Raw genomic sequence first — 24,333 nt, 5'->3', positions numbered from 1 at the left:
GCGGATTGATTCGGCGGTTTTTCAGATGGCGTAGTAGCTGCGCATGCCGGCAGTGAAAAACTGAGTTCGTTACCCGGGAAGCTGTTACAAAAAATCGCAAAGACAAGCCTGAAACAAGACCAAACCTATTAGCGCGTGAGTCGATATCGATATTTGAGTGACAAAAAAAAAAAAAAAGGACAAAAATATAAGAAAATGTACGACTTGAGCAATTTTTCCGTGTTGTATATCTTTGAAGTTAAATTTTTGTATTCATTTTTCCTTAGTTTCCCGAAAACGCAATTGTTTTAATGAAGCATTTTGAAAAATTTTTGGAATTCATTATTTCCAGAATGCTAAATATTTTTTAACGGAATAATGTAAAATACTTCGTATTTGTCAATGAGGTTCCCGATTTTTCCTGTTTTTCAATAAACAAACAGTGTGGCTTCTTGAATAAAATATCGGTGAGTCAAAATTCTTTAAAATTCAAATAATTGCTCAACCTATTCATCATTTCTAATTTTCGATGAATTAATCTGCACTCATTGCAAAAAGAATTCTTCAGATACATTCTATGTTTTTTTTTTTCGGAAATCAATTCAAGTCTCTCTTCAGAAAGAAAATAAAAATAAATCATTTCATTGAATCAAAAAATCAACGGCTGATTCTAACTCAAATAAATTGCATTCAATGTACTATTATTAACAACAGGAAAAATTATTCCAATGATCAAATTTGACCAACGAAAAAATTGCTCACGATAAACCTATGTACATAAAAAAAAAAAAAAAAAAATCGAGGTTCCTATGGAACTTCCAATGCATCTTTGCTGTAATTTTTTTTTTTTTTTTGCAACGTGAATCCGCTTAAACTCTCTCTCACTGAACGAAAAAAAAAAAAAAAATTCTACGAAATCTGTACACTTTTTCGAAAATCCAAAAGTTTAAAAATAAAATCAAATATCGTTTGGACTGAATTTCGTTCGCGAATCGTGAACAATTACATCGTACCGTAAATTTGCATTGTAAACTTCACAAAAAATTGTTTTGTACTTGATACGTGTATGAAATGAGGATTTCGAAAACGGTTGGGTTTGAAAGTCTGACAATTAATTCCAAGTCCTGGAGGTTCTGGGGATCTAATCGATCAAGATTCTCGTCCATTAATCCGTTCGCGGTGAAGATATTACCTCACCATTTTTCGGTCGGAATTCGAGCCACGGTTTCGACAACTCTCATTGTTTGGATCGAGTCTTTTTGTGAATACTGCTATTTCTCCTCTGGTTTTCAGGTCCCCATTTATAAGTATCTGCTCACGGCCCTTCTATGTTTCGGCTAGTCGACCAACCCCTCAGTTACAGGCAGCGCGCCAGCGAGTGGATCTATAAGGTAAGTTGCCAGCCAAACCCACCACCGCAACCTCTGCAATTTACATAAGACTGTTCCGTTGGCTGGAACCGAAAACGTCTCGAGGATGTATTGCTGCTATTTTTCGGCGGAGAAACGATGTAGCAATTAAAGGTTTGAAGGTAGAAATTCAGTCAATAGAGGTAAAGAAAAAAAAAAACATCTCGTGATGTTCACTGACAAGAGAAATTTCTAGTTCTCGTTAATAATTCAGTCTTTGACTATTTTTATTTTCTACCGTAATCAGAAAATAACTATAATTATAATAAATAATACTATCGATCAGAAAAATTTTAATCACAAATTTAAACTGGTTCTCAAGTTTATAATTATCCTGAGAATAGAAAAATCACGGGATTTTGAAATATTCAAAACAGAAATCCATATGCTTTGCCCAGTTTTTATGAAAACTCTATAAATTCTTTTCGAAAATGAATTCCTTCTACATCTCGTGTAACAGAGATTTCTTTTTCGCCAACTCAGCTGTTTGATAATACATTATGATAAACAAAAGCGTGACTGGTTGCGAAGAACAAACTTTGAATGGTTCGTTCGAGGAAGAAATTCTGTGAATACAATTTCCAAAATGAATGAGTGAGTATTCATAAATATTGGAAAAACCTGCAGCATTTGAAAACATTCTGCTTTATCAGTTGAGATTTGCAATTGTTAAAAAAAATTTCACATATAATCAGGAGATGATTGAATTAAATTCAGCGTAGTTAACTTTACCTTCTCTCTTATAATCTTTTATACTCGATACGTTCTTTCTACCCTTTTTTAATCAAACGATAGCGGCAATGTGGCCGTTGCGATATTTTTTATGAATCCACGGAAAATAGGATCCAATACAGTATCAGGTCGCGTTTCTGCACCGAACGATCCTCATCGACGGGACAATTTATCTCCGACAAATTTCGCGTTCATTTTTATGCTCTTCTCCCCTGTTCGTTCCTTATCACATCAGTATCGACTAGCATCGATTCAGCAGAAGCGAAGCGTGCAGTTCATCGCTTTTCATGATATACATGGACGGCTCGTGTGCAGATACTTTGCGAATTCAATTACCTCTTATACAGTCGGGGATGAAGGAATTATGCATCAAGGACGCGAAAGCACTTTTGCCAGGCTTCCGCTCGATCCGCCAGCCGCGGTGTATCAGACACGAGAATTCATCATGGTCGTTGCTCAAGGTCGATTCCTTCCGTACGTAACTCCTTCATTCGAGGCTTCTACGCTGCAAAATCAATCGCTTTGATGGCTTTCCTTCGTGCCTTTATTATTGACGAAATTCGCAAATATTGTAGAACAAGTTGTGAGTACAAGTATTTTTCAAACTTGCAGTATCGGTTTATCGTATCGAGAAAAAAAAATATTTCATACGGAGTGGGCGTAAATTTGAAACTTTAAATTCTCGGACTTTTTCATTATGAATACATAAGCTTAGGAAAATTGAAATGTACACATTGACGCTATAAATGAGAATAATTTTTTGATGAAAGTAAAGAAAAGCACAGTCTTTGGCCATTTTGAGGCAGAGAGACTGATGAAAGATTTTTTCATAAAACTGGTTTTGGACTTGTCGGCAATGTTTACATTTCTGTTTTTCTCAATTGCTGACCGTTTTGATGTAAGTTTTCTTAACAGTTGTTAAAATTCCCTACAACATGCGAATTTTCGTGACTCTTGCGAAACCGAATCGGAATTCCTTAAGGATGTTTCTTGTCCGCAAGGTAAAGTTTCTACATCGAAATTTGTACACATTTTCCGAGAAGAAAAACCAACTCTTTTTCGTAATATTGGCTAAAGTTCGAAATAAAGAATAATACTTGCAACATTTCGACAATCGTTACTGAAACGATTCCTCTCTCCACGCCCACGTGCACAGGATGAATATCGCGTCTGTATTCCGCACACATTATACGCGGAGAATCTTCAAGGACAGCAGAATAGCAGGAACTATTTTTAGTCCTGCGAGGCAAAGCTTCGTGTTTCGAGAAGCATGTACAGTGTGCAAGCCCCAGAGACCGAGTGTGTTTCCGGGGGAGAGTTTTGATATAGGGTTGAACTATAATTTATCGAAATCCTGAAATCCGCACTACCTTATGTAACCTTGGATGCGGGTCAAAGTTTCAAATAGTCAAAGTTTAGACAGACCGTTACAACGAATGGTTGAAACTACCAACGGTCGAAATTCCGTATGGTCAAAATATCAAATATTCAAAATACCAAATTGTCAAAACTCCGAATGGTCAAAGTTTGGACAAATCATTACAACAACGAATGGTCAAAACTCTAGGCGGTCAAAATTCGGAATGATCAAAATTTGGACACATCGTTACAACGAATAGTCAAAACTCCAAACGCTCAAAATTGAAATTCTGAATAGTCAAAACGCCAAAGTTACCAACTTTGAATGTATGGTACACGCTTCACCATACGAACGAAGGTTTGGTAAAGATCGGAGTTATGACCTCGAGGTTTCGATCCGTAGTTGTGACCGCTCGGAGTTGTGATCATTCGAAATTTCGACCATTCGATGTAACAGTCTGTCCAAAGTTTGACCATTCGGAACTTCGACCCTTACTTTACCGGCCCAGATAGACGGGCAAAGTTGCGATCACTTCGGGTGACCGCAATCGCAATTCCCATGAAAGTAGAACTGATCCCAGAGTTATCTCAGCAGATGTTGTTCCTGTGGTCCCGAGACCCGGTACCAGGTCCTCGGACGGGTCCTTGGCTCGCATGGTTCGCAACGGCGGTTGTTTTATGGCGTTGTCGGCGGCGGATCGCCAGCAGCATCCTGGCCGTATCTCCCTTCCGGATTTTCAAAACAAGAGCCACAGTTGCGCCGGTCAGCATCAGGCGGAAATCCGAGTCTAGGCGAAGCCTGAGTCTGGCTCTGAACCCGAAACCACCGACCGGCATCAGAACGAGGGTGAAGCGCCTTTGCACCGGTGATGGACCCCATGTTTCCAGCTCTTCAGTCTCCTCTCAGCCGATCAACTACAGGGTGACGAGGAGCGGTAGAGTCTATGGAAAATATCACCACAAACTATCCCCGCCGAAGAAGCAAATGTAGGACAAGTGGCGTTCCGTTTATAATCGTTCGTTTGTTGTATGTACTTGTATGGGGAATTTCATACGGTTTCACATAGCCTTGGACGGTCGGAAATCCCAATTTGTTCGTAATTGCCGGGTGGAACCAGATCCATGTTTTTTTTACGTCGTTACTCACCGTTCCAAAGTTAGAAGCTGAATTGGCCGAAAGCCGAATGGAGTTTGAATTTGTCAGATTTTTTAGAGAACCCGAAGAGTCTAAAGGAATAATTTGAGTCCTAACTGTAATTTATAATTCGTAACTTCCAAGCCAAAGAAAATATCACTTCTAGTAAGGTCTTAAAATATTTCAGAATCTCGATAAAGTTATCTGTAATTGTCAGTAAACAAAATTGGGAACGGCGACAGTCGGAGGCTATATAAAACCGCATGGAATTCCGAATATCTACGAGTATACATTTTTTGTTATTGTCTTGTGTGCGATTTTGTATTTTGATGATTGTACCGCAGTTTCTATCTGTTTTGTAAGTACCGAGTGTTTAGCTCGGTCGTTTACAAATTTTTATTACATTAATAAACGATCTGTGATGTCGTCGGTAATATATGCATACACGCGTTAATGCGACTCGCTTGCATCTCCCCTCTTCAGAATATGTGCGGTATGAGTAAAAGAAGGCGAACAACTCGTGTTAGTGAGACGATCTCTACCTTATATACTATAAGTACTTCGGAAGTTCAAGAGAGAACACACTTGCCTGCGTGGTAACCTTTACGACTTACTATAAAACTTAGGTACATATCCAACCGAGAACCTACCACACTAACAATAAACTCTATTTCACTCGAGACCGCTCGTCGTAAAATCCTCCATCAGCACGGCTTCGAAGGGAAAACATACCGGGAGCTCGATACCACGGCCAAAAGGATTAATGCCAGGTCACGGATAGTCGCGAAGACCTCGGTGGTTTTGAACTTCGGTCATGGAAAAGTAACTGCGAAAGGTAGACCCACCGTTTGTTGTTATCGTGTCATTTTTCACCGTTTTTATAAAATTCTGTATTTACTAACTTGACTTTTAATCTCTTCGACAACTTGATTCGCGACTGGAATTCTACTTTGAGCAAGTTTTGACTTTAGGATATTTTAAGTCGATCAAGGTATCTCTGTATCATTGGTGATCATAACCACGGATCAGACGCAATAAATACGAGTCCACAACTGAATCTAACGATGGTCACAACTGGTACTATAAGATGACCAAAACCGGTATATCTACCTTATCATGGTTATCCAATTCAAGGAGGCGTGGTCTTCGACTGTTCGACTAGAGGATCTACCGCTACACGTTGTCTTCTGACTCGAACTTGACCTACTTTGTCCTACTGTGTAACGAGATGCAGACTTTTGATAGGACCAGTTGATAGTACGTTAAGTGACACTGTTCGCCGGTTTCAGCAGACTGGCGCCCGAGAGTCCTCTTCCCTCTCAGATCAATAAACATCCCTTACACATACCCAGTTCTCCGTAGCTACAGAAGCCTCTGAAATTTTGTGCAGGACCAGAAAGGATGACCACCGTTGGAAAGTCATGGTCACAAGCTGCTGGTAAAACATACCCATAAGAGGTTTCATTACACCACTATGAATTGTCCAACTTCTCGAATGGTTCAACGTTGAATACAATCCTGGGTCATTTTTGCAGTATCCGCGTACCTGACCTAAACTTTGCTCCAACAACTATCGTAACGTTCGGTATTGCGGTTAAGTCTGCACGTATATAAACAATGCTCACCGTCAGAGGGGTAAGTTTCATATCAGAGTTGTGCCTATTTAAGCGGTATAATGCCGCAACGTTATCTGCACGGCAGGGAGTACGCGAAGCAAAGTATGCGCTCAATGAACAGAATGGAATGGAACTGTGCCAAATTTCGTACAATGCAGAGCTGGTACCTCATAACCAGCATAGTCGATATCGAATTTAATACGTAGTTCCCAGCTACGGCTACACGAGTAACAAAATCAAGAGAAACTTCTAACAGATATTGTAGAATTATTCACGTAACACGGCGCTCGACGCATTGGGGCGAAAAATGACTATGAGCAATTATCTCGTTCCTATTTCCAGGGCGTTTTCTCTCCTGACGAGCATCCGAGTGCCCTAATTCGCCTGTTTTTAATCAAGGGAATACCGGTGAGAACATCCTTTAGACACACACAGTGGCTGGGGAACTTAATCAACGAGCCTGGATGACTCGGATAAATGGACGTGGACTTCTGACTTGATTAGAATAGCGCATAAAGCGGACCAGCGAGGGGTCGGAGCTAATGTAAGCAACTGTATTTCTAGTCTAATGAAACTACACGATAGTCGATCAACGGTTTGTTCACGTACGCAGGGATCAAATCAGGCGTAAACGGGCTTCCTCATCCCCGAGGAAGTACAGTCGCTGCATCACTAAAGATCCTCGGATTCTCTCGATTGTACCGAACACCTCAGATCTTGACTTCAGGATCGATCATTCATCCTACGATGGTCACATTCCCGGTGAATAATGATCAATCACGTCCGTTAAGTCATTCCGTTCATTCCAAGTCTCTTCTTCGTGTCGGTTTCAATGTTTTTGAAACGAATCGTGATGAAATTTACTAATTCAAAGAGAACCGACCGTTTAGCACATGATCGGCCAACGGTAATGTTTCTGGCGAGTCAGGGCTAAACAATTCGCTGTCAACCCTCCTCGGCCTGCGTGTGTGTAACAAGGCAATAAAGACAAAGTGCTCGTAGATCGAAATCATTTCCATGTCATTGCGCGGGTAAGACTGACGCGTCAGGGTGATGTTAAAATGACGGGTGTAAATCGAGGACTGTATTTGGGACAATTCCGTGGCTTTTATAACGGAGCATCAAGAGCGGCGGTTGTTAGCTGCAAAACAGTCATCCTCGAGAGAAATTTCTACATTCCATTTGGTCCTTGTAGCGTTTTGTCCTCGTCTCATTTGTCTCTTAGTCGAGTGTTAAATACCTCGGAACCTAGTTCTCTTTGCATTAACGAGGTGTTTCTCGAGACTGGCAATGGGCTGAAACCTCTCGTGGCTTATTACCCAATCGGCCACTGTAATTCTGCGCATTGTTTATTTCTTCGAGTATTTCACGGAATGCCGATGCCTTTGACGATTGTATTTTTAACAGTTTTTCTTCATGAATTGGATCGTAATCGAATAATTCTCGTTTCTTTGACCTTATTAGTTTTTGACTGTTCGATCCTACTCAATTTTAATGTCTGTGGAAGATACGGCCCGTTCGTGCCCATGAATTTTTATAGAATATAAGAAGAAATAAATCAATCAATCATTCATATTCTCTGCAGGTACGATGGTACTTCAGTGACGTGATGGGCATAAGGTCACCGCATTAAAATCCCCCGAATGGATATTCCACTTCTTCCTGAGTGGACTCTATGAAAAAATTTGTCAAAATTGACCATATTTTTACAACCTGTTAAATTCACATACAGAAATTTGACATTCCGTAGCTTATTTCACTTTCCCAAAGTCAAAATTTCATCGTTCGTTGGACTACTTCGCGATAAGAACCAAGGTTAAACCTTGAAACGTGTACTGAAAATCTGTAAAGATATTCGATTTTAGGTAGCTACCAAGTACTCTTACCCTTCACGCTATTAGCGAGTAAAAAAAAAAAGGATATTCAACTTCACATAGCTGAGCGATCATCGTCACTGTTACGCACCGTTTACGCATAAATTTTCAAGACAGTAAAAATTTTCCTCGCATTTTTCCCAGCTTTTCGATGATTCCAGCCCTTACGGTAACAACCCGCTGCAAACGTTGCCCCGATTCCCTTGACCTTTCAAATATTTCCTGGAGTTCCGTGACTGGGACACTTTTTTTTCAAACTCCATCATTAACAACGAGAAAGGGATTTACAGACCGCACTGCCCGTGGCTTCCTGCTCGGACGAAATGAAAGCGGGGGGCGACGGGACGGGGAGGAAAAGGAAAATGGAAACGGGGAGTTTGAGTAGGTCGGGAAAAACGGGGCTGAGATTATCCGCGCGTACGCGGTTTCCCAAAAGCGGGCTGCCCCGAACGGCTGAGTCATCTCCAAAACGCTGCCCGGCCGAATCGGGGGTGGCGCGCGTGCGTCGTCCACGTATCGACGCCGCTACTCCCGGGACGTCGGAGCGTCGGGACGCAAAGCCGTCAGTAGTCACCCCCAGGTTGAACGCGTAGGTGGTTATTTGGGGCGGATTTGATCCCCGCCAGGGGAAGTTGTCTCGTCTCGATACCGACCTCGGCTGAAAAACCCGTCGCGAACCTGACTCGGTACCGCAGCTACGTCCGCAGAGTTTGTTTGTGATAAGTGAAGGGCTGAGTGGAAGTAGCGGGGGCGACGAAGATGCGATCGAAAAGGTACGCGGCCTCGAACTTCACCGGATAAATTTCGGTAAATATACACCTATGGACCAATTAAAGATGGCAGTGTTTTGTAACATGGACGCGCGATGAGATGCTGCGTGGACCGAATTCCCCGCTGGGCACATCCGAGGCTCCGATAACCGGCCCTGCAGCGTTAAATTTAAACGTGGCTAAAACGGACTCAGAATGCAGAATTCCTTTTACTTGCTAACTCTTCTCAGTTTCAAACCGAAACACTATCTACTCGATTTCTTCGCGGTTTAACAACGCGACGAGATGTCGTTCGGTACAACCTGTTTCTTTGTTCTGCTATTTTTTTTTTCACTCGAATTCACAGCTCAAATCAAGCGTATTAACCGCTTCGATGAAGTTTAAGCCTCACCTGAAATCCACGGAGTCAGGGACACGTACGGTATTCCTTTGCTCCATGATTTTCTTTGCACGAAAATTCAGGAGGACAAAGAATTTCATTTTTTCTCGCAAGATTTACCTGAACACTCAAAGTTGGGACTTAATAACTCGTGGAAACGACGAAAACGACAACATATTGACTTCTCTGCGATAAAATTCCCTCGTATAAATGGAAATGCAGTAGAGAGAATAAAAGTTACTTATAGGTTCTTACTCTGCTTGGAGTTATTGTGCCTGAGGAGTTATTGCAGAAGAATGAAAAATATAATATTCAATAATTTCTCTTTTGGATTCGATGTACTCGATCTTTGGGACTTCCTTTGCTACCCGTCTTAAACTATTGAACTACTCACTCCTCACCTCTTGAAAACAAAGGACCCGATGCACAATTTCATTGGCTCAATTTCACCTCTAGTTTCTTCAGATAGTCAAACTAAGGCTTCACGGCAATTTAATTACTGGTACAACACGAGCGTGTGATTCAAAGTTGATTGGTACAACTTCGATTCACTGGGCATTCGTGAGAGACCACTGTTTTTTTTTCTGCAATCACACGAAAGAGCGATTCTCGACTGTGAAAATTCATTTTATATTTACTCCACATAGAGGCGTACGCCTCTTCATTCAACTTTCCTGGCCTGTGAAAAAGCGGACGCATTTCATCCCCCGTAAATCGTCATACAGTAACACTCGCTCCGAATGTGGTTAGAGGTCGTTTTCTTCATTGATGTGAAAAAATGTGGGATGTTTCGAGTGACTAGGGTGACGTATTTCTTGTTTTGAATCAAAAGTGAGTATCTATGCTTTGGAAACCTCCCTTGAAGACTCAATGAATCCAAAAACACACCCCTGAAGGACATTGGTGCTTGAATTCAAGACAGGGAATAATTGTAAAACTGGGTTAGGGTGAAAGATAAGCGCGACTCGATATAGACTAGGTCGGCCTCCATGGGCTTAGGACCTAGGGCAACCAACTGGAGCCGCCAATAAGGGCGCTCTCTTCTCTCGGCGTTGCCATAATTCTGCGGAAAGGCGAGCAGGGTTGAGAGATGCAGAGGGTGAAGAAGGAACAGTCCCGCCAATACCGAGGGAGAAGAGGAAGAGAAAGAGAGACAGAGAGAGATAAGAATAGAGGTCGGAAATAGGGAAGAAAAGAAGTGGATCACGGCTGTGATTTAACGGATTTAATAACGCCATGGGCAGGCTGGCAGTGGATCATTGGATATAACGGCTGATGCTGAAGTGAGATCGGTCTAAGTCATTTGGAATCTTTTCCCTCCGAATTTCTGGTTTAAATAGACATCACAATAATTCGCTTCGGTAAATTGCTGATCAATTGATGGTTTGTGGAAGTTGTTATAGACTTTCCTTCGGTGCCATTTTTGGCCTTTCATTCTGGTTCTGAAATAGGTAGAGATCACCATCCCCTAATGGTTTTGAGTTCCTTAGAAGTTATCATCTCATTAGCCGCAACAGTGGCGTTAATATTCCATCAATCTTCTGGTTGGTTGCCTATTTGTTTAACAGTCGAATGGCATACGCATTTTTTTATTGGTGAATACTGTTTTGAGATCTCCCACACATCACGTTGGTTAGTTCCATATTTTGGGCTTTGATAAAAACATATTTCCAACCAACAGTTCAAGCGTTTGACTTGAGAGTGAATGAATATTTTCTGAAACGTATGCTAAAGCAGGTATGGATGGAGAATTTTTATTACTGTACAGTAAACGGGTAATCAATAACAATTCTCTGGAATCCCGAAATGTCAAGACGAGGTCTTTTTCATTCCCGCTAAAGTTTTGGTCAAGTGTTGACAAAACCAGAAGTGTACTTTCCAACGAAATCCCATCAGTCTGGTAGCAACTGAAACAGTATTCAATTAGGATGACTATAATTTTCGGGTAAAAACTTTGGACATAGTCTCAGTGAGTATTTTAACTAGCTTCAGACACGCCACTTAGCAATCGTTCATATTTCCAGTTAACTTATACTAGTTACTCGTTATATTCATTGATTTTACCACGGAAAATGGCACAATAAATTATAGCCTTATGGAAGCCGTAGTAGCTTCATGTTTTCAGTAAGAATTACGAAACAATAAGCAGTAAGAGCTGCATAACGAGTCCATTCAGCTGCTTGAAATCAAGAGATAGAAAAAAATCCGTACGATGGCGGATGGGTAATTAGTACCACAGTGGGTAGACTTGTAACTCCGAGGAATAGTCGAGGCGACCCAAAGAAGCCAGATAATGGCATCAGGGCGGTCGTATGTCATCAAGCCGATCCAGTGAATATGCTAAAATACGTATGCGAGTGAGGTTGTGTGGGATACACGGTACAGGGCGCGGGTCACTTAAGCACGTGCAATGAGCGAATGGGGCGAAATAGAGAACTGCAAGGCTTCGTAAGCCGTTTTTCACGTTTATCAGCATCGGCCAGTACACGTACAGGGGACACGTGCCATGGGTGAGAGCGTGTATTACGTTACCCAAGCAAGTAGCGATCTGCAATGCGATGGAATCAGCTACTTACACCATCATCTACGTAGGTACATGACTACGTAGACATATCAGGCACATCACTGTGTGCAGAACCAAGGCGCAGTAGCGCCCTACATTTAATAATGCAAACTCTGGACGTCACTTGCTCGTTTAGTTATTAAATTTCACATCATGGTAATGACGAGTGTTCAGTGCCGCACTACGGACTGATTCTATGTTTTATACCGAGTTGAAGTTTCTGCTTAATTTCATTAAACACGTTACATTACGTCTTGCACTCGTGGTCTCGTTCATGGGATAGATGCAGACGGGTATTGGTTTGCGATGAGATATAATGATGAATAATGCACCAACTTCTACGCTAAGTCAACAAATATCCATTGTTTGCTAGAATAATAAAGTCTTAGTTTGAAAATTCACACACCATTATGTACACTTTTCAATGGTCTCGTAACCACTAATAGGCTTGACAGGATTTAATACTATGAGCAATGTGTTTAAAAAATCCTAACTACAGGTCAAGGTCACTGACTGGACCTTGGAACTAGATAGAGCTTCACTCTTACGTTCAAAGATTAAATCAAGCGAATTGCTACGCGAAAAAGCAACTAAATGATTCTTATGATATTTATAAAAAGAATACCGTTAAAAATTGATCAAACTTTAATTTGCGGTAAACGTAATTGAAATAAACGTAGTATACTTTTTCGAAGTAACAGTGAACATGTGGAGTTATAGGTAAAGTGAAGAATGATAAATCACTTTCGGTTTAGTGTCAATTCGTTGATATAGACATTTCACCATTTCCTTCCGACCTTCTGTTAAGCTGATAAAGTTGGAGAACACAGATGGAAGTTTCAGAATCGACTGGGGAGTTTTAATTGGTTCTCATTCAGTTAGCCCCTGAACTGTGTGACATTATGCATCAATCTTGAACCATGATGAAAAAGAATTAGAACAATGACAGTGATACACGAACGACATGCAGAGGTGAACCCGCATGTATAACAATGCTAGGCTAGTATGCGCACCTATTTCATTCAAGATCGACTTAGTTGAATTATGAATGACGGTCGATACGAACGGCTCATAAGACACGGCCATGAAGCAGGCCTTATGGAAAAGGAGAATTTTCGCAAGCCAGGAAACACAGTCTGACGTGTAACTACTACGTCCTCTAGGTTATCCACATGCCTGCTCACCTGAATTCCCGAACATATTCCCTGCGCTTCATGTACACAAGTAGACGCTGTAGCATATGAACTTTCGAGGATAAGTAGGTCGGCACCACTTAGTTTACGCATTGGAAGTGAGGCATGCGACCAACGATACTCGTGTGTCACCAAATTCATCCCTGAAGGAAAGCATCACGTCGAAACATAAATACGAGTGAAAAGTAATAACCTCATTATATAAAAGATGTCGGTGAGTTAGATTGAGGTATCAGTCAAGTGCACAGTTCGTTATCACGTGGGCCCTATGATTATTCATGGTCAACTTGCAGACTTAGTTGTAGAGACTTTAGATATTGATCCATCGTGCAGGCTTACGTATTTCCAAGTTAGCGAAAGCGGTTGTTCGATCCGACGGAGATCCACAGAGCACGTTTATTGCCGGAACAGAGGTCTGGAATAAAGAACCCGAAAGTCATTTCCAGGCTTTGATTGGAATCAATTGTGACGAAAACGCGCTCGTCATTACTTTCATTTAGCCCGTTGATACCTCGCGAAACTATTCCTTGTCAATGCGATTTCCACATCCGATCGTCGAACGGAGATTGGACGTAGCTAAGAGTGAGGACGTTATAGCCTATCGAGTGAGCTATCGAGGTGGGTCCCCTAAACGTGGAAATCTTTTATACTTTCAGAAGCACCAGATCGATCCTGGACGAGTTTCAAACATCGGCAATGGGGATTGCGTGATTCAAGACTTGGGGAACAGTTCCGCCGGCGATTTAGAACACTTGAGAGGAGAATCGAGTGTCGGAGAGTCCAGAAAACGCCGGAGAGAAGGAAAGTGAATTCGGAGACAAGCCGTTTGAGTCAAATAAGCAGACAAGAAAGAAAGAGTGCGACATCTGTGCCAAAAGCTTTCGGGCTGGGAGGAGGAGGCAGGAGTTGCGTGAGGTTGTGTACCAAGGTGAAGTAGTGGACGGAAGTGGTTGGGACGGAGTGAAGTGCAAAGAAGGGTGAAAGGGCGGACCAGGCACCTCAGGGTGGGTGGGGGGATGCGGCGCGTAGGGGGGGCGGCATGGAGGAGCCCTCGCTGGAGGCTCTCATGCAGGCGGGCCTCATCTTCGTGGTCGGCGTCGCGATCATACTTTCGAATCTACTCATCATCGCCACCTACCTCAACTTCCGCGGTGAGTATAATTCTCAATTCCAAAGTCAAGTCAATCAGTGCAGGGTACGTTGTCACGTGGATCCTGTGATTACTCATGGACAACTTGCATACTCAGTTATACCGTGATCATCAGTGATCATCCACTTTCGTCATGCACACCTTGACGCATGTGATCAACGATTTGCATGCTTGGTTTTTCTTTTTTTCTTTTAGGCCCCAGCGAGGTGATAAACTACTACTTGCTGTCATTGGCCTCAGCCGATCTGCTCTGCGGATTGCTCGTTGTCCCGCTCTCCGTTTATCCAGCGTTAGTGCGGCGATGGGTCTACAGCGACATCGTGTGCCGGCTAATCGGCTACCTGGAGGTCACGCTCTGGGCAGTCTCGGTCTACACCTTCATGTGGATTTCCGTCGACCGATACCTCGCCATCAGGTAGATACTACGTTTCAGAATTTTTGGGTCGTAGTGCGGAAGTGGCCATTAATCTGTAGTAGGCGTTCGACCAAGCAGAATGACACGGCGGCAATTCTGACTTAGTTTACACGTTCTTGAGTCCAACCGTGTCCAATAATGCTCGTCCCATTCATCAGACAGGTTTTACGCACAGTATGACGAATCACACATGTTTTTATAAGACGATTCTTGAAGGTCGTCATAAGCGACATACTTTTCTGGCTGTTCTCCAACTCCCGAGGAGCGGATGAATGAGGAGTGTACAGCTCCAACACTCACACTGCGTTAGTGCATGGTTCAGTCACATTTGACCTTGTTGTGTAAACGATTGTGTCTACACAGGAAACCACTGAGATACGAGACGGTGCAGACGAAAACGAGGTGCCAATGCTGGATGGCGTTCACTTGGATCAGCGCTGCAATGATGTGCTGCCCGCCTCTGCTCGGCTTCAACAAGGCGATCTTCGACCACGAAGCCTTCATATGCATGCTCGACTGGGGAAACATGGCCGCGTACACCGTGACTCTGTCCATCCTGGTCCTGGGCCCGTCGGTGATCACAATCGTCTACACCTACTACTACATATTCTCAATGATGAGAAAACTGAGATCCGGCGTGCCTATCCACGACAAGGAGTACGCTACAGCGCTGTCCGAAAACCTGAGCAATCCTAGTCACATCATGTCGTTCGTCCTAGTGATGACGTTCTGGGCCTCGTGGGCGCCGTACGCTGGTCTCAAACTCTACGCGGTCGTTAATGGACCACCGCAGGTGAGCATATTTCATCTCAATCGATTCGCGAGCTTTTCTTCTTTACTGGACTCGTCGGGTCCTCTTGGTTCCCGAAGCTGGTCGTTCTAAGTCCTGATTTCCTTGGTAGGTACCATTCCTGAACTTTGCTGTCGTGTGGTTCGGACTTACCAACAGCTTCTGGAAGGCCGTTGTCCTTGGGACGCTGAGCCCTCAGTTTCGACTCGCCGCTCGGGTCCTCTGTCTGACTCTGTGCTGCCGACACCGAAGACTTCCCCCGGAGCTCCTGGGTCTGGACGACGACGACTAAACAGAGTACCGATACGTAGCTAAGGTCGAGCGAGTGTCTGTGCGTTCTACACGCGCCGCATTCCTAGAGCATCGCATTACACATTTTCTATCTCGTGTTATACTGGGAGTTGATCCTACAGTTTTTCCTCGCGTGTTGAAGGAGCATGATAATGACTCAATTTCGCGGTTCGGTTCACTTGTTGCGAGTTATAATCCGGGAGATTTTCTTAGACCGTTGGAACGTCGAATATTCATATCCAGCATTGTGTCGATTCATTGTTATCTTTCGTTTCGACGGTTGAACGTATACTTCGGACAGGTATTGTTCACTTAGAGCTAATTGAAAAAGCTTTGTTCTGGAAGTCTTTCAATTCATCTGAGAAAAGCACACACTTTATCGAACAAAACCAAACATGAAACGTGTGCTGGGCATTCCAGGTCAATTTCATTCGTTCTCAATACTCGTTTCGATAATTATTTCATAAAGATATATACACCGCAGGTGCGATAATTTTTGTGGGAGTTTGAAATCTTCATTTCCAAACTCTTGAGGCACATGATTTTCTCTCAAGATCTTCAGTTTGATTGATTTCCACTCTTAAGTATTCGTAGCTGTAATAATTATTGTTAAGTATCATAACCAAAAATTTCAAACGAAATAAAAGAAAATAAATTCCAACGTAGATACATTTTTCCTTTTACCGTTTTATCAAACTTTGCCTTTCCAAAAGTCGACAATTTCGTTTTTCTGATATATCTCTCACATAATATATGAGAGCACATTTTTTTCGCACCATAAACTCGGATAATAACACTTTTATCTGCGACTTAGATTAATACAACCTACAATTAGCCTTAACAGTTGTAAATATTTTAAAATAAAAGAGAATGCAATATTCAGTTAAACCATGGAACATTTGAATTAGGTAAACCAAACGACTCATTATTTGATTTATTTATATCAATTCCTTGCCGTCTCTTGACTCATAACTCGTAGAATTGGGATGCAGCAATGACCGTGGTGACGGTTCGAAAACTTTATCTTTTATTATTGAAGTTGAACTTAAAAAGAAAAAACGCAGGCTTTAAATTTCTACACTGCGCAGTATCACATAAAATTTATCACACAGAACGTGAGTATACCAAGTTATGTTTTTTTTTTTTTTTTGGTCTACATTTTTACTGAATCTACACATGTATATGACGTGACAACGTATGCCATGAATTTCAACAATTTTGAGAGTTAAAAAAAAAATCGATGCGAATAAATCTAAAGCGAGATTAGGCAGTTAGAATCCATCAAATTATTCTACGATAAAAAAAAAAAAAAAACAAAGAATTACAATACCAAAATTTTTATCGAAACGATGAACGTCTGCAAGAAGTTGAGTTCATTTGGAATGCCTGGCGTGCATATTTCTTTGATTCTAAATTTGCGCTACACGTGTTTGGACGTGGTAAACAAAATGATAAATGAGAATATATAAACTGCATTCCGACTAAAATATAAAGAATAAAATTACTATAATTAAAATCGCTTCGTCGGCTATATTCAGCCGACGTTTTCTTCTCTATATAAAAGTACATACAATATTGTCACGTTGAATAGATGCGGGCAATGCAGCAGTGTGCTGGATTGATATCCTATATAGCGATGATCCAGAGACGCAGTGAGATGAAAAAAAAACATATTTATATGCATATATACATAATTCACATGTATGTATGAATATATATGTATATGTTACGTAACGAATAGTAAGACTGACCAGTTGGTCGCGTAATTTCGATTAGACATCTTCAAATCTACAAAGTAACTTCGCTTCGCTCAATCTAGCATCTGTTATTTAGCGTGAGAATTTCTTACGAAAAGGAGAAAAAAATTTATAGAAAAAAAAAATGAAGAAAAAGGAAGAAAATTAAAAAAATTTTACCGTTGTCTATATCTGTACGTTTATATAAGATCACGCTCAATAAGTGTTTTAGCGAGCTAAACAAAGAAAAAAAAAAAAGTTACTATATTGTGAAGATTAATTAACGTTAACATATGCGAAAAAAAAGAAAATGAAGCAAAAAAAAAGTACCTAGTCAATTACAGAGATGCCTCTATGAATGTGACGTGCTAAAATTAGAACAAAAAATGTATTAAAAATCGTAGAACGCCTTGGGACAAAACCGCGCGAATTTTAAGCTTTTTTAATCGTGCTTAATCTATCCTACGATGCGGTCGAACCTCTCTCTGTTGTGTCAAAAGACGAACGATTCAAAAACAAAAAAAAAAACACCCCTTGCTGTAGGCACTGTAAGAAGAAGTAAAAGATGAATAAAAATCATGACGGTAACTAAACATACTGTAAAGTGAAATAAAATTCAAAAAGCGATAAAAGTGGTATCGTGCACCCAGCGAACTCATAACGACATCGTAGTGGAAATGAATTGTCAAATTGTTGTTAAAGAAAAAAAAAGGAAAAAGGGAAAGAAGAGAGAGCCAAAAGAATATATATCGTATTATTATAAAATACGCATTTAATATAGAACGTAGTTTGTTGTATTATGCGGCGATGAATACGGTGTGAGTGCGCGTGTATAATAACTGATGATCAAATCTTGTGAGTCGGCTAGGTCCACAATTACGTCTTTCACGTACGGATTGTGCTTCACGTATTCATTCAATTTTCGCATGCGATCCTCGAATATCAATGAAAATCGAACATATTGTTACGGGAAGCTAAAGAGTTTGAAGCCCATCTCGTACGCCGAAAGGTGATCAATAATTCTTTGATTCTCTATATGTTGTAAGATAGTTGATTAATTAATTAATTAAAAAAGCAGTTTACGCGTAGCGCAATCAGCAGCAGTCGCAAGACCCAGCTAACAAATTGAAATTCAATTAAAATTTCTTCCCAAATACGCTAAAAATTACAATTATAATACATACTTATAGAATGTGTGTGTTGTGTGCACATATAAATCTATAGCAACATCGAAAATGATGGTCTGTTTGATTCACACGGGCAACGATGATTGTATGACTAGCCTATTTTTCGCAGTAAATGTTACAGACATTTTGGTATTTCAAAAATTGAAAAGAAATTTTAATTTTCACTTTAGTTATTTTGAGTGAAATTCATTTACTTGTTGGGCAAAAAATCCATGTCATTTTTACATGAGTTTACACGGTACAAAAAAGAGGTATTAAATATACGTAGAACAAATATGAAACGTTTATGTTAATTATTTAGAATTCACGGCAGGGTTCAGGATGCCGATAAATTATAATACCCACCACAATTTTTGTAATTTTTACTTAAGAAAATCGCTGTCAAAGTAATCAGAGTCGCAGATGAAAATCCATCAGAACATTGTTTCCAAATACAGTAATGGGAAACTCGCATACATACAAACTTATATAAATGCGTCAATCCGCAAATTATTGGTCAACGATCCGGAGTAAGAATCTCGATCTAGCTGCGATGATTTTGATTGTTTTTGGTGTCTTGAAAATAAAATGATTGCATTAATCTGATCATTAGAGACCTTTACGATGCATCGTTTACGAAAAACCGGATAAAATCACGAACATTTCTTTAATTTTAAGTTTGCGGAACATGAGAGAACTGCTATTATAAAGGTGTTAATTTTTCGCATTTATCGTCAATTTTTTTTTTCATTCTTTAATTACACCGATGCGGTACAAATTCTATAATAAAATTTATCAAAACTACAGTTCCATAAAAATTTCAACCTCGGATTGTTGTGCCATAATTTTTGGAATGGCCTATATGTACACGTATATATACATAATATATACAACATTTCGCACCCTCCGGATACTGAGCAAATGAAAAACGTGAAAATAAGAAAAAAATTATTAGTAGTAGATTTAGAAGAATAAAAACGAAAAAAATAACATAATAAGAAAAATAATAATAATAATAATAACGTGTCGTTTTGCACGGCGTGAGCAATCGGTAAATCTTTCGCGAATCGATCGCTCCACCTTGGGCATTGTTGATAATTCTCGTTATGCTTCCAAACGATAGTTGAATCTCTCTTAAAACTTTCTCTCAGTGTAACCATGTTCCATATTTTAGTTCAGCTTTCATTTTTGGTAAAAAAAAAAGAAAAAAAAAATTCGGACAAATATTCTCGTATGTAACAATATGAAATGTCCATGGTACAATGAAATCATGATCAGATTGGGTTAATCGTTGTGTTGAAGAAAAAAAATAAGGAAAGACAAAAGCTTAGACATCAGCTTACAGCCAGTAAAAATTTGAATCGAATTAGTTGTATTGTGAACAAAAAAACCAACTGAAGTAATTGTAACGATTATAGAAAAAGTACTACCAAAGAAGTCGACAAGTCGATCCGATTCCATGAAAACTTTAAATCGATTACATTCGTGAATTGGTTCGCGATAATTTTCTTCGGCGGAAAACGCAAAAAAAAAAAAAAAAAAAACCGCAATGCGTTTATCGAAGCTTAATATCCTCCGCTTGACAAGTGTAGAAAAGCTTGCAGGCCGATTAATATTTCGGTCTGATAGACATAAGTTTTCTCTAACAATAAGCCACGTTCACAATTCTCCATGAGAATGACAGGATGACAAGGCGCAGAACAGCTTCCGCTTCGCTTTGAACTAGAAATATATATTACAAGCATAATTTTTGTCGCTGCGCCTAAGGTTTGTAAATTGTATGCGGACTGGAGAAAAGTGACGAAGAATGTGTGAACGTGAAATAAATTAAGACCCCAACCCCCCAACGAAACAGTATTATATTTCTCAGCGATAAGAGTTATAAGCCGAATAGAAGAAAAAATATTCTTTGCGTAATAAAAACGCGGTTGAAAGATTGTTTAAGAGATATATATTGCATATATAATATATTTAGATGTATAATGGAGAGGTGCGTGAAAAATCAAGGGCCGGAGGGTGCGAGTTTCGCGAAACCGGGCAAAACGCTAACGAAGAGTATTGAAAACGTTGAGACGAAGAAGAAGAAGGAGGATAAGATGAAGAAAAAACAAAACACACACTGGTCCCTGGCAGTTTCCCGGGTGGCCTCCATTATTAATTATTAATTACATTTTTGTACCTAGTTGCTAGTTTTGTACTAGTTTTGTAACGTACCTCACAATGGACGTGCTGTTATTACATATTTTAATGATTGTTAAACGTTGATTGATGACTACATTGTACGTGTTCACGTTGTAGCATTACGAGTGATGATCCTTGATGTCGATAGGAGATTCGATTATAAAAATATCTCTATAACGATACCGGATGTGGCGAGTGTGGTAGCTGACGCTTATGCTCTATGAAAAAATATCGAGTCGAAAACGGCACTGATTTTTCCCCACTCGAACGCTGTCGCAGTAACGATACAGATAACAATGATTAGGATAAACAGCAATAACGACGGAAATTATGTATTCTCACGTATGCTAGGTAATCTCTTCATGCTCCAACGTTGAATCTCGGCACTTACTTTGAGCTCAGCCTAAGGTACCACACTTGATTTGAAAGTGAATGCTATCTCCAGGTTACTGTTGTGAGAAATGCTCTGATTGCTCGAACAAAGTACACATATGTCTTGCCGACAGACATACATACATATATTTGAAATTTTATTAATTTCCAAGTAGTTATTCGACTCCAAGATGTCGAATTTTGCTCAAATTGATCCGCAGTAGTAATCAAAATCTGTAGGATCAATTAACTGCTGCGAAAAACGTATAAAATGATAAGATTTTAACCGGAGACTGTCGAAATAGCGTATAATTGTTTAAGATCATAAATTAATAGCGTGCCTTAGCTGATATAATAGACGACATACAATTATGGTACACACCGATGAATACGACTCGATTATAGAGGATCGGACGAAAAAAGTCGCCACTGGCCTTTTTTGAGTTCTACCAGCAAATGTGCGATACAATGAGATTTCTAGTTGGGCAAACACAGCATTTCTTATCTCTTGGAGAGTCACTCATTATGGTTGACGATATTATAAGATGGTGATGACGAGTTGAGTTTGATGATGGCGATACAATATTACCAATTATTATCCTAGAAGCTAGAGTAGCGGGTTCTGATAATAAACAGTGACAACGTAGATACTGCAATTTCATTCGAAAATCAATGCGTTCAATCATTTCAATACCTACTCCTCATCTTATCAATTCCAAAATTCCCATTCAACCGAGTCTGATTATCGGTTTCTACAACCCCGAACATTGGATAAATAATTTCCGCCAACGTTATTTCGAATTGTGATCATCGCAATTTGCAACATGGTTATTCACACGTGCTCTCGAGTCCCTCACCCAACTCCATATACAATGCGGGTAAGTACGGATAAACTATTGGGAAGAAATAACTATCGTAGCTGGTTGAAATGGAAATCGCGTAAAATAAAAGCAAATTCAAATTCGTTTAGTCACTGTACCTACAGGATACTAATGGCACTGATCTCATAAATTGGTGATGGTTTACTGCAGGTAATAAATTACGCGTTGTTGTCGATTGTCTCCAATAACCAATTGAATATTACTGGAATGAATATTACTCGATTGTTGTAGAGAAAATCGATTATTAAGGCATTCGATTCTAACGTCGGTACCACAAAATTTGAAACCTGTTTGTTTAAAAACTTTATTTCACTGCATTTTTGCTTGGTCCAAATACTTCACTCGATGAAAGACGATCGAATAGATCAACTTGAAACACGGGATGAAAAATTTTGAAAAGTATTTTCTGATATCATGCCTGTACTTTTCTAATTTGAAAAACAAATGGTGCACAAAGTAATAGATATCTTGAAAATTGAAATTTAGAAACTTTGAAAACGGTCATAAATTAATTGAGGTTTCATATTATGACATGGCTACATACGTTTCTATGTTTGATCACACCTGTCACGAGTTGTTGCTTTCAATTTTAGTCAGCACCATGTATTTCTCAAATATTGAATCTCGAACCACAGCATGTAATATTATATAAAGTGAAATTACCGATGATCAGGAAACGTTTCATGATACCATATCGTGTTATCGATGAAGACTGTGAAATTTACGCACATGATGACGTGAAGTTTCTAAATTACTCTCTCTCTAATCCGAGTAATCCTTGGATCCAATTAGTCCCGCTTTAGCCAATTAGTTATATCTCGATATCAGACCCCAGCTTTGACGTTACCGCGAATGGAATGGTAGTAAATACAGAGCAGCACATACGAGACGGAAAATTGCTGAGGATTATAATGTTTCTTAAACTCGGGAAGGCATCGCGGACTGGTACCAATACTACCCGCCATCCACAATCCTAATTATGCCAAGGCTCAATCGATATAGAGGGGATATTTTTTTTATTTATTTATTTTTCTTACGGACGTAACTCAGGGTTAAATTCCACGTCACGAAAGCCTACATGCATTGAAGACCACTTACTCGTTTGTCACGATAAATGCCTGGCTTTGTAATTTACTATCCAAAACCTTGCACAGCATATTTACAGATCTGCATTATACCGATGAGACCGAACAGAATGATGGATGAGGAAGAATTGGAATGATTGCAACGCCAATAACGAGGGTAATGCAATTTAGAGTATTTACGGTACGTTGGATGTGAAAAGTGATCAGTTTTCACCGTTTTAATTTCCTTTATCAAATGGAAAGACTACAGGAGGTCTCTGCCCTGGGTCTATAAATACACCGTTGCTTAGGGTTCTTCAAAGTTATATCGTGATCACGAAGCTCGGTCGGCTCGTTCCAACGGTATAATAAGCTTCGCCAATGATCATTCGCCCTGTAGGAGAATAAGGTAAAACTATAAAAGGCGGGACAGATAGAGGGAGAAAGAGTGGTAGGCGTGAGAGAAGAGGAGAGGTATAGTTAGAGAAGGACATGGAATAGCTAATGTCGCATTACCTTGCCAACCGCAATAGCACGTAGGTCGTTTGTGACCCTAGAAGAGCGAAAAAACCTTTGAGTGCCTCTCACATCAATCAAGAAAGTGCGAAGGAGGCTGTGAAGATGACTGAAGCCGACGAGGAGGCGCGGGTAAGTCACCTAATTAATTATCGACCTTCGTGTACGTGATCTTGTCCGCCGTTGGCAGGCTTCGATTTAACCGATACGTGATCGTCGTAATTCACGAGAAAATTAGAGACCGTATACCGCCTTCCGCCATGAGATATCGAGACCCATTAGGAATAGTTTCAAGTTCGTCTTAGCTCCGCCGTATATCGTGCAGACATGAAAGCATCGTAAATACCCCCGCATGACACACGCGTGGCTTTCAGTGAGATCGAACGAATATACTGTCTCCGTATGTCAACGCAGAGCACGAGGCAAACCTCTCGTGATTATCTGGCATACCGTTCTCTTTTCTCCATTTATATTTTCTAGTTCGTGCATTTATCTTACTTCGCGTTATACCCTGCCGTCCTCTTTTTGCGTAGCAGATTTATGCGCATTGTGTGAGCTATCGGGCATTGACCACAAGTATAATAATTAGGCTTGCGTCACGTTTTCGCGAAGTTTCTGTTTGTAGATTTTCATTGTTTATCAATCAGTCACTTCCCTGCGACATCACTGTTATAATGACTGATGCGGTTATCCGCCAAGTCAGTTACACTGCAATCGTACATAAACCAAATCCAACTCATGGCTCATTATCAAACAATGGCA

The 24,333-nt window shown here is 40.3% G+C and overlaps 1 protein-coding gene across 2 annotated transcripts; it reads left to right on the top strand.

Annotated features, from left to right (window-relative positions):
- The first annotated feature begins 1,274 nt into the window (after window positions 1-1,274).
- LOC124176609 (G-protein coupled receptor 52) lies at window positions 1,275-20,165 on the top strand. 2 transcript variants are annotated; one of them, XM_046558135.1, is made up of 5 exons: window positions 1,275-1,370; window positions 13,666-14,160; window positions 14,355-14,574; window positions 14,938-15,367; window positions 15,477-20,165. In XM_046558135.1, exons 2-5 carry the CDS (start codon window positions 14,049-14,051, stop codon window positions 15,654-15,656), a joined length of 942 nt encoding a protein of 313 aa, XP_046414091.1. In that variant the 5' UTR covers window positions 1,275-1,370; window positions 13,666-14,048; the 3' UTR covers window positions 15,657-20,165. The 2 variants fall into 2 exon arrangements, with proteins under 2 accessions (XP_046414091.1, XP_046414090.1); XM_046558134.1 differs by lacking the exon at window positions 1,275-1,370 and adding an exon at window positions 8,659-8,911.
- The last annotated feature ends 4,168 nt before the right edge of the window (window positions 20,166-24,333 follow it).

Source organism: Neodiprion fabricii, chromosome 2, assembly GCF_021155785.1.
Source record: "Neodiprion fabricii isolate iyNeoFabr1 chromosome 2, iyNeoFabr1.1, whole genome shotgun sequence".
Taxonomy (NCBI): domain Eukaryota; kingdom Metazoa; phylum Arthropoda; class Insecta; order Hymenoptera; family Diprionidae; genus Neodiprion; species Neodiprion fabricii.
This window is presented reverse-complemented; position numbering and strand designations above follow the sequence as displayed.